Here is a 12,669-nt window from a genome sequence, read left to right as displayed (position 1 = left end):
GTATGTATATCTAAATAAATTTTAAGAAATAAACATTTTTTAAATAGACTAAAAATATTGCTATGGATCAATCATCACCTAGTTATGCTAATGATGATTTGTTTATTTTTACATTTTGTTTGAATGATGTTGTAATGGTGGTTTGATACTGTAATTATTATGTAAGGTGATTTGTTAAAAACTACTACTAGGTACGGAAAATAACTTACAAAATTATATTTGTGCCGCTATTTCAGTTTTCTTTATGTTTGAATAATCCTGAGTATAAAGAATAAATGTGGCAGATATACTATCTGTATCTTATATTGTATATGGAAAAAATAATTAAAACCTAATAACAAAGAACTATAATTGTGGTGTGTATTAAAAGATCACTTTAGCTCTCAACCAAATTCTGCATCATCATTCTTGGGATTGGTGGTGGTGACTATAACCAGGAGGTGGTTGGAGTTGGTGGTGATGTTGTTGAAAGGAATAAAGGAGAGTATGGCAAATGAGTATGATGATAATTATAAAATAAATGAATACAGTCTATATGTCTATCAACTAGCATCTTTGATCATTTGTACCTCTATGTGATATATAGGTAGAATCATAGTGTTTCAAAAGTTATTAAACAGTTTTGTGAAAATGAACTAAAAAAAATTGAAATTTTGTGTAATAGAAGTGTACATAATTCCGACTTAATTACTGTATATCTAAACTTTGGAATAAGGATTATATTTCAATAGTATGTTGCTGTAGTTTTCATTGTTTTATAAAGAGTTCAATGGAAATGTTTAAACATGACAAAATGTATAGTGTCATATCAATTTTTATGACTAAATATCAGAGAAAAAAATATATTGAAAAACTTCAAAACATGCCAATTCTAGCATCAATACAGTTAAATAAAAACATTAAATAGCATTATAACATGCAGATATTATTACTCAAAAGATCATTATATTTAAAATACAAAATATCAAAAAATATGACTATGAAAGAATGTATAACTTACTCTGTCTTGGATATTGATGTCTGACCCTGCATCAACCAGCAGGTTACAGCAGGCTGAGTGACCTCTCGTAGCTGCCCAATGCAAAGCTGAGCATCCAACCTAAAATATAAAATCATACAAGTTACATCTTTTACATATTTATTGGTTAATTAATATTTTATATAATTATACATCCATTAAGTTTCAATTTGTAACTTGTATTTGCTGTGTGTGTTATCATATACGCAATGCACACAAATACTATCAAATTAGCTTTTTTAAATTTTATTTCTACTTTTGTATACATTTTTATTATTATTCCAGTTTTTACATAAAAATGTTGTTGCCTGGTATTTAAATTATTTAACTTTTTTTAAATTTAATATTGTTTAAATATTAAATTACTGGATTGGTTTGGTGTACAAACTTTTACTTTCAGGGGCATGTTTAAAACTTCAATATATTTAAATTATCCTTTGTGCGATCAGAGAGCAAAGAAATAGTTCATTGCTCTATGGTGTGATGGTGGCATTAGCTAGTACAAGTTATTGTGAGTGTAGCATATCCTATTTTATCGATTGCTTTGGTACTTTCATTTCAATTGGAAGCCTTGCACATGGAATATTATTTTGTATGTAATGCAAATCTATTATTTTATATTATCAGAGATAATGGCCTGCACTATTCTAAAGAAAGATTTGTTAGTGTACCAACAAAACATTGTCCGTTTTAAGAGGTTTGACGTACACACATTAGTCTAAATATTGATTGTAACAATATTAATGTTGAGTTTAATCTGATAAAAAAACAAGGCCATATACATGGCTGCAGTCGTGTGCGCAAATTTGAGTTAGTGTTCACCGACCGACCAACATAGTGAGCTGTAGAGTCACGTTGCACACGACTAAAATAGATAAACAAGTTAATTTTAGACATCTTTTTGAACCACATAACAGATATATGTATAAACATGTTTTCATTTTTTAAATTTGTTAGATCAAATGGACAGTTTTTAGAAATACTATGACCATTTTCATACCTCCCTGGATAGCTCAAGGCTGTCTTTAAAGTGGGTGAAGGTTTGGCTGATGCCAAACAAATCATATCAATGTAAAAAATATTAAAATTTATACATTTTAATAGATTTTATAACATCTTTATTATTTGTGTTTTATATTTATTGAATTGACTTATTAAAATGATTAAAATTTACACCAAAAAAAAATATTATATTCTTTTTATTTCAAGGATATAACAAAAACAATCACTGGAAATAAGACATTATACAATAATTATAAAAGAAATAATAAACATTATTTATTCATATGTATACATACTGACATTTCAAACAAATTTAATGCAACTAACAATTATCTAATAAAAAATTATATAAATCCTATATAACTAATTTAAAACAAAAATAAATAATCTGATATTAATGTATTATTTTGATGAACATTGAAGACAAAAAGTTCAATATATTGTGTATAGGATGTGAATAATATTCACTGAGGCTAAAACTGTCATAGTAGACCATGCTCACCAGGAGTATACCAATAAACAAATAAAGTGCTGTATGTTCCATAATCATTGCTTATCCCATCAACATTTTTTATACTTCAGTAAATAAAATAAATAAAAAAGTTAATTTTCAAAAGTAAACAATAATTTTCGCACCAGTCCTTTAGGCAGTTACATTCAAGAGAACGGAAGCATTAGCCATGCAGAAGCTTATAATAGATTACTGAGGCTGAAAAAATGGGTATTTAGAAACACAAACTGGGCATGAGCACACCCCAAAGCACGTCTGGTAAGAAAGTCTAAATGGGAATTTGTAAACTCAAACTGGGCATGTGCACAGAGGGTCTTTGAGATATGTACAGTATGCAGATATTAGTTTGTAAGACCTATGTTCAATAAACAATAACTGTGTTTTGGCTGTCAACATAGAGGCCAAGTATAATTAACATCATATATATCATTGAATAATGGTCAAAACGATCCTTTCTCTATGGTAAATATTTTTGCCGAATGGGGTGATATATAGATGACAATTGTTTGATTAGTGTGTATGTTTGTCGGCTGCTGCTGTACAACAAAGGCTCATGGAAAATTATACATTTTTTGTTCACTGAAATGTTTGTGGGTATGAGTGGGTCACTCCAACCTTAGGGAGTAATGCCACTAAGAATATGCATAGTACTATAGTCTATAGTAATTTAAACTATATTTATGTTACACAAAATGTTTACTACTGATTTTTAAACAATAATGATTGATAATAAATCTTTATTTCTTAAATTATTAAATAGAATATCAATTTAGAAATTATCATTTTATGAAGAAAGAACAATAATTAAAACTGTTATCTCAGAAAGTCTTTTTTTACAGTAAAAATTATTTCTTGTTTATTTTTATTCATTGATGTCTGAATTATTGGAATTGATAAAGTTATTTGCAGACAGAAAACACCATAGAATCTCACCTTTTAAATAAGTTTCGGAATTTGTTTAAATAGTGAGATTGCTCTGTAGAAATAGATTCAACTGGCAGGACCAGTATGATGTAGTGAAACAGAAAGATGTGGGCCAGTATGTGTACCAATTAGAATTAAAAGAACATGTATGTCATGTCTGGCCAATTTATCTATATTTTATTTTATTGTGGTTATCAACCACATGTGTATTCATACTTTATAAGGTATTTAGATGCGCAAAGAAAGAATAATGTAAGGTTTATTAATTTATTACTATACATTATACAAATGGAACATATTTTTGTTGAGTAGATAATATTTAAACATTACATTCAATCAACTGTTGGTGTGAACGATGAAATAAAGTATGACACCCCTAAAGTGTAAAAATTAAATAAACTTAAATACAGAAAAACATTTTAAAATAACATTTCACATTTCATTGAGTTCAGACAGGTATTTGAGGCAAGTTTTTCTTAAGTGAATATATAAATGAAGAAAGGGAAAACTATCTAAAACTAACTAGACTATCTTTAACATTTGGAGGCAAGTTATGAACAGACGTGGAAATGAATTAAAAATATTATAATGGGCAGAATTCGTTCTTGAAATACTATGGACAAATACTACAGAATTAAGGTGGCGCAAATTTTGAGTAATGTAATTAATGTTTCGTGGCCAATACATTTATAGCGGCCGAAAATGTTGGCCGAAAATGTTGGCCAAATTAGGGCGAGTAGACCTTGATATACATAGTGTAAGCCTCTATGATAGGGTCTACTTTACCAGAACAGAAGATCAATGTAAATATTGCAGTATAGTATAAAGTCCTTTTGATAACAGCATAAAGAATTGTAGTACAAAACAGTCCCATATAAATGATAAATGATAATATGTGAAAACAGTTAAGTGGAGAAACAATTAATGTAAAGTACATTTACATTTGTTTTGATGATAATGTGCCATCATTGTGTAACTTTCATTTTCAAGTGCATGTGTATGTAAAATGAAATGTGTGAGCTGTCACTGTAAGTATGAGTTTAGGGCTTTTGTACATTCCTACTAATAAATGATATTCAAATTGTTGCAACTTCATTTTAATCATTGTTTTTTAAATATTTCTGATCTACTGATTTTTCAAGAAAAACAATACAATCATAGTTTTTGTTCACTATAATGCTTTTTTTAATTGTCGTAGAAAAAGCTCATGTGTTTATTTATTGCAATTCAAAAGATTTCTATGCATAGCTTTTATCTGAAATTGCTTTAAATAAAATTATAATAGTTCATCATAACAAAATACTATAATACTAATTATTGCTTTAATGTAAGTGGAAATGGTGATGAATTGGTGGTTCTCAATTTTGTATGCATAAAATATGAACTGAAAAGATAAATGTACTACAGAAATCCAGAATGTGGGTATTGAATTGTATTAAACAAAATGCATAACCAAAAACAAAAAATGTTTTCTGTCTGTTTGCGTGCTCTATTCATTAAATTACAAATCCCATCTTTTTGTATTTTTGGGTATTGGTATTCCTATTTTTCATGGCTGTATATATATAGATATATGACAAACTAATTTTAAAATGAAGGTGTAAGTCCCTCTTTTCTCCTTACTTGCTAATGATGATTACGAGTAATGCTATTATAGACAGAAAGTAAGGTTTTATTATTTACTAGTGAATTTCAAAACTGAACATGTCATATGAACACTACACAGCAGCCTATCCCTATTTAGGAATGATTCAAGCTTCCCTCTTCATAATATTTCAGTGTTGATATACTACTTGTTATCAAAGTATTTTAGAGATAATATATGTTGACAAATTAGCATCCTGTTTCCACTGTAAAGTATATGTACAAGTTAAGCACCAGTGATTTAAAGATCTGAGTGCAGAATAATTTGAATTCTAACAATCATCAATGTTTAAATATGCAGTCAGTAGACAGTTAAATATGCCGTAAAGCAGACAATTTAAAATCAACAAATGTGATCATCTGTTGTTTTAGATCTCTATTTTAATTTTTTCATTGATCTCTATTAGATGAAATAAATTGACCATGTTTATATTGGTATTACAAAAATCAGAAAATGTTCATGAAAAATCTGTAGTATGGCTACAAAGCAGGGAGTTTGCTAACATTGTGACGTGGTACAATAGTATCAATTAGAATACAGTATAAAAAGGACTTATACACTAAGTTGTTCAAACTTCACCCTATTTTGTTTAATAGCGTTATTATTACAAATTGGGTAAACATTAATTGAAACCATAATTTTCCATAAATCTCTGAATACAATTTTACACTTGATCCTGTGATTCATTAAGAATATTAAATATTTTCTATTTTCATTTTATAGTATTGGATTAAAAGCCATATCGATGCTAGTTTTGCTACAGATTCTACATACCCTATAAAGATGTTGATATATCATGGCACCAATAATATGGAGGTTTCGCAACCTTACGAATACGATAACGAAAACGGATAGGTCATACATTTGTTAAACTTTTGAGCTGATATTCGTAAAGCGTATTTGTGTTGACGAATATCACCAGTCATATTCGTAACTAAAAAACGAGTATAGCTTAAAATCATCAGTCATAGTTTTTTATCTATTTTGCACGCTTTGCATTGAATAAAAAATGATTCATGATTATAATATAATTATAGATAATTTATTGAAAGTAATTTAGTAAAAATGCCAAGTCAATTTTGATAAATAGCAGTTTTTAAAGTCCTCTCTCGCTACACTAGGCCTATAGGCAACCATTGAAACATGTACCTGCATTTCATTCAAATTTACAGCAGTCATATTTTGGATGGCGCCCTCAATATTTTGTTGCCATGCGAAACAGATTTGTACTGGCTTATGAAAACGAATAATTTTGTGTGACATATTACCGTGTTGCGAAACCTCCTTAACAACTACGTCCACTTTTATGCTGTTTTGCCAGGAACCTGTATTTGCATACTATAAAATGTTAAGGACAGAATTGTTCTAAAAGAGTTACTCAATGCAGGGTGGTGGTCTTTAATGTTTTGTAGAGATACATCATTTAGGTCCCTCACCATATTTCAGAAAAGTAGTAATTTAAAAAAATGTTGAATCCTGGAAGTGAACCCAACTTAGAAAGTTATGAAAAGGAGTTGCACAGTATTGATAGTTAAGTCACTGATGACAACATTTCTACATAGTATTTTTGATTAAAAAGTTTAAACTGTGAAATATGCTTTTCAAAATTTGACTACTTTGTCACAAAATAATAATAATCCAACAGGTGATCACTATAATTATGGTAATGAGCAAATTATTTGAATAACGATGTTTTGTGTAGACTGCGGAGTAGCGCATACAGTCTTTTTGTAGACAACGGGGAGCGAGTGAGCATTGTCACCATACGACAATGAAATTGGGATTTGCGTACGAGGCTGCATTGTAAGTAGAATAGTTATATTTATAAAATAGATTGTTGGTCTAATGAATGTTATAGGGTACCGTAAATGAACTGTATACTACGGTATATTTGTCTGTGTTACAGTGCCACTTGAGAATAGAGAAGTGCCAAATTAATTAGATTAAGCTTAGAAAACATCAGAGAAATCACCGAAGAAATTATGGATAAGATGGAGTGGAAATATGGGAGTGACATGAGTAAAAGAGTACTGTATTTCGACGTAAAATTGGAAATGGACTCATGAAGATAATTCACCTGTAGATAATCTGGACATATAATATTATAGTGTTTTATATGTATATTATTCTTGTCTTGAGTCCACCATCCACAACACACCAAACCCACTGGCAATGTTGCTGTGACATACTTAATGATATAAAATCATAATTACAAAAAAAGTCTTCAGAACTATTATTATTCTTCTTTGGGATGCTGTAGGGGTAGTTTCATCTATGATATCCAAACAAAATACCAGTCTAGAAATTTAATACCTTTCAAATAATATTTGGCCGCACACACAATTTAGCAATTAAGTTATAAAAGTAAAAAATGATCTTCTCAGTGGTGTTTCTTGGGCAACTTTACAAAAAAGGAGGTTTTATTTGGCCTAATCAATAACCAATTAAGCCTATTTACTCTATCTTCTCCTAATATAATAAAACCGCTAGCGCCGTTAGAGCTGGGACACCTTTTAGTTCCTTTTATTTATTAATCGATGTTAGAACGGCACATTTTTACGAAAAATGTGTTTTTAGACCAATTTATTTGCAAATTGTCAAATGCTGCATTCGATAAATCTTGCGTCACAATCAAATCACTTAAGAAGTCATCCCTAGCAAATATTGAGAGATAACATGTGCTCAGCGCACATTTCAAACTTCGAATCGGTGGTAAGTATAGTTTGTTCATGTTTCTAACTCATGTACGCCGATCTTGCCAAAAATAAGCTTGAAACACCTAATGCATGTAATTAACACTAGGTTATGTTTAGCATGACGTTACTTACTGCCTACTATAACTAGTTGAATTCAGGACGATTCGGTCCAGATGTGACAGGACAAACTAGCCCACCAATGTGCCTACTGTATATGCCTGGCTTCTAATTCTATTATTAGTGCCTGTGGTAGCGTTTTATGATATGAAATACATGATGGACTTACATTATGTTTATAATTATTCATTTTGATATTTAATTATTCATTTTTGTAATTTATTTTCAAGGGGTGTAAAAGGAGGTACAAGGAGAATGAAGTTGCAATCATATTTACTTCTTTTTAATTACACCACACAGAAAACAGGCATTGTTGCTCATCATAAACAAGGGCGGATCCAGCCTTCTAGTAAAGGGGAGAGGGGACGCAACCAGTCATCAAGTCCATGAGGCAAAGGTGGGACCTGTGGTGAAGCAAATTTTGTTAAATGACACCCCCAGACGGTTGGAAATTGTATTCTCGCACGTAAAATTTATGATAAATGACACCTATAGTTGGCCGGAAATGACACTCCCATAGCGTGTTAACAAATGGTAAAAAGATCGTAGTCTACTTTTTCCGCTTGTAAACACACGTTCAATGTGACCATCTAGGGGAATTCCCTGATAAAGGTACTTCCGGTATGGCAATAGTGAGCTTTCGAAGTGGCGACGCGAGACGCGGAAGTCAGTCAACCATGGATACCGTTGCATGCCTTTCGCATCACGAATTATAAACTGTTTCAATTTTATGAAAACGCGATCAGGTCATTGTCACAGGATCGCTAATACCAAAGCACCTGCCATCACCATGATTCATGATGATGATCGCATTTCCCTACTACTAGGGTCTAATTTCAATTCAATTCAATTCATCGACATTTTTATTCCATAATCAAAATAAATACATATACAAATACAATACAAATAAAAGATAATGGAATGGGATACAAAATAAGCACAAGTGCTTTAAGCATGTAACCCTAACAAAAAGATCAAACAATTAGAACAAACAAAAAGAACAGACCAAAATAACATAATGTGATTTACTTAACTTAAATATTTCTATTGTTATAATATTGCTTTAATCTCTGTTTAAACAAACTTAAAGTGGGGGATTGTTTTATATAGTCTGTTAAATTGTTCCAAATATGTGTTCCTTGGTAGGAAATTTAATAACACATTGTCATCACACAACAGTTCTTAAATATCTTTCTAAATAAAATACAATCAGTAGTACAAGTCGTGTCTTCCAAATCAGCCAAATCTCGTCTCGTGATGAGCAGGCCGAACAAACTGGCTTTGCTCTCGCATACGCAGTAGGATTTCACAGTCTTTCGCATCTCGATAATCACCGCGTTGTGTGTTTCGAAAGCTGCCTATTAACTACTTTTAAAAAATGACGCGACTTCAATAAAAAATGACAATGCTGTGGTAATCAGTGGCTGAATCTCTATACTGCTCATTAATTTTATTATCTTAACAATAACATGTAATAACAATGCTGTAAATTTATTAAATAAAAATAGGCCTACATACTTCATCCAGCGGGGATACATATTCACATACTTAAATGACATCGTAATTAAGTTTAATGTCCTGATGAACAAACATCAATAACAATGCATTTAGTCGATCTTCCATTATGGTACCTCAAAGATAATTTTTTACAGTCTCTAGAGCTAAATTTTCTCGCTCTGCTGATGCACTGGTTGCAGGGTTTATAGTCATCAAAAAATGCAATTGAACATCTTTTCAGTAGTTTTCAAACACACAAATTCTCCAATGTTTTGGAGAGACTATCAGGACTGTTTTCAAATTACAGTATAGGAATCGCTTGGTTAAATGAGTATTCAAATATTTCTCCTGTGCGCTCTTTGTCTAGGCTGATAATATTCTTCAGAATTATCTAGCTAGACAGCAAAAGAACATGTGTCATACCACTTAGCAAAACACCCATAACAATAATTTTGTGTGACGACAGCAACAGCAATGGCAACCTCTAATAAAGACTAAATTAGCACGGCGCTGAAACAATGTGTTTTAATTAATGAATTGAAAGTACTTTACTTTCTCCCTCTGGATCTGCCACTGTTAAGACCAACTATCAAACATTCCTTTCACCACAAATCAAGACATTAAAAACATTGAACAATATTAGAGTGCTAGAATATTCAACCAGGTTGTTGTTCTCCAGTTTGAACTGATATTAAAGAACAGGCTTTGAAAGCTCAGAAAACATGACAATGGATGCAGTTTTAATGTCCTACACTAAAAGCGAGGATGGAAAATATGTGACTGACATATAATTAAACAAGGCCAACAGCCATTAAGTCGCGTGCTACAATGCATAGTGATACCGGACCGACAGACAAACAGACCGACAGACAGACAGACCGACAGACAGACGGACCGACCGACATAGTGAACTATACTGACCGAAATTACTGAACATGTTTAAAAATGTTGAAATGTTTAAAAACATTTATATTTTTTTAATTTACACGTGCGTAGCCTGTCACTTTTGACGTGCTCGTATAACGTAATTTCGAGTTGAAAAGTAAGTCAAGAAAACAGAAATCGGGTAAAAAGAGTGCGCAATAACATTTAACGCGCAGTGCGCGCGCAAAAATCTGCGCACTCATGGCAATTTTGTAAACGCTTAAAATTGCCTGAAACGTACTCTTATTTCATCGAAAATAAATTTTGAAAATTTTAAGTGCGCGTACGCATGCGTTACATGCGCTACGCACGTAATTGTATTGCCATATGATGATTTATGCCCTGAAATTTATGAGTACCAAATTTTATTTAATTGTGATTCATGGTTGTTAAGATAATGATTACAAACGTGATTTCGTTAAATCGTGCGTAGACCGCGTAATTTTTTATTGCGCACCGTGAAAACATAACCACATCGATTCCTGGCCATAAGGAATATTCTGTGAAAAATTGACTTAGCTAGATTAAACTGATATCAAGATAAGGTCATAAAGCGATAAAACGCATAGTGATACCGGACCGACAGACAGAAAGACTGACAGACAGACCGACAGACAGACAGACAGACCGACAGACAGACAGACAGACCGACCGACCGACATAGTGAACTATAGAGTCGCTTCCACGCGACTAAAAATATTAACAAAACATAAATAAATGTCCATTTACACACAAACAATAGAGAAGATATCTATATTAAAATGTCTGGCTGTTTTAACTTTTACTTTATCGTTTTGATTTAGATTTTTGCTTACTTTATTTCCATTGAGATCCAGCCACCCATAGCATAGCATTGTCATTATTTTTAGTAATTTGCCTTTTTTTTATTTGCAACTGCATGTTTGAAACATTTATTTTACAACTCTGCAATTTGTATTTTAAATTATATTACTTGCTTTTAGAATTAATGAAAGCAAAAAAGACATAAATATCAAAATAGGACTATTAACTGAAGTCTTATAACATAAATGCTATAATGTATCTCTTAGTATTTGTTCTGTTAAAATGACACATTTATAACAACAATTAACCACTAATATAGCATTCAATAATGTAATACATTACCAAACATAACAACAGTTTAACCACTAGAATATTTGTTATGTTTTGAAAGTTGGAAATCTAGGATTCGAGTTACGTTTGTTTGTCCGCCAACTCTCGTTGGATAAATAATGGTTTGACTACTAAATTAAACTTAACCAAAATCTTTGTTTACTTATCTATACTTCAATGTTTTAACCTGACAGTATCTTAATTATCAGATGGAAATGTAAATTTTAATCTTAAAACAAATTTTCATTTTTAAAATTATCAGTCCGTGCCCATCCGGTCATCAATTTTGTAATCGTAAGACTTTCCGTATGGAAAGTTGGAGATAAGTCACATTTCCAGAGAGAGAGAGAGAGAAAGTATGAGAAAAAATGTTTGTTATTGTAAAACTTGTTAGTGGGTGAAAGGATGACGCCCTAATAAATATCACTGTTTTGTGTATTACATGTAGTTCCATGTAAACATTTTTTATTTTATTTTTAAAGTGGTTTTAATATTTTGATAAAATAAATTTTATAATAACATACACACACAACTAGGTGAACAACAATCACGCTACTCCACATGTTATGGCATTCTTTTGTAAATTGTTGTTTCCCTCCGCCAGGAGAGACACATTCAACAATCAGTATTCAACATTCAGTCAGGTAAGTACCACCATTGTGCTTATTTAAATTAACCCTACCCATCCTCCACCTCCTGTGCAATGTGCATCAATTCATTATAAGATTCATGCACTGTTTTATTAGATTAAGGAATTGTACTGTCGGCCTAGTAGAAACTGTTGTTACCAAGTTACACCGGCACTTTGTCATAATTTAATTTTGTGCATATTTCTAATATACAAACAATCCGCAATGCTTGTTTAATGTACAACACTTTATAATAATAATATTCATACTGTTTATTATATTAAAGAATTACACTGCAGTATTATTAACCTGCTTCCGTTGTTTAATGTTACAATGAGATAAAGATGTTACTGTTTCATGTTTATCAACCTTTTAGTGGAGGTTTTCATATCTGTCAGTTGATATATAAATTAAAATTAAAAAATAAAAATAAAATAATATTAAGTAAACTATTACCGGTAGGTAAAAAATATCAGTAGCCCCACCCTCACCCAAATCAAAGTATTCAACATTCCTTCATTCATTATGGAAGTTACTGGTACAAAGGTGTAACATTTTTTATAATAACATTCATGTACTGCATGCATTTCACC

The 12,669-nt window shown here is 31.2% G+C and overlaps 1 protein-coding gene across 1 annotated transcript in view; it reads right to left on the bottom strand.

Moving 5' to 3' along the window:
* The window catches only part of LOC140045018 (uncharacterized), a 57,666-nt gene that overhangs the window by 10,782 nt on the left and 34,215 nt on the right, over positions 1-12,669 (bottom strand). The window contains exon 4 of the mRNA XM_072089753.1: positions 1,001-1,099. Coding sequence (XP_071945854.1) covers positions 1,001-1,099 — 99 coding nt within the window. The remainder of the gene's footprint in view (positions 1-1,000; positions 1,100-12,669) is intronic.

This window comes from Antedon mediterranea, chromosome 3, assembly GCF_964355755.1.
Source record: "Antedon mediterranea chromosome 3, ecAntMedi1.1, whole genome shotgun sequence".
NCBI classification, from domain to species: domain Eukaryota; kingdom Metazoa; phylum Echinodermata; class Crinoidea; order Comatulida; family Antedonidae; genus Antedon; species Antedon mediterranea.
The sequence above is the reverse complement of the archived record's forward strand: the minus strand, read 5'-3'. Positions and strand labels throughout refer to the sequence as shown.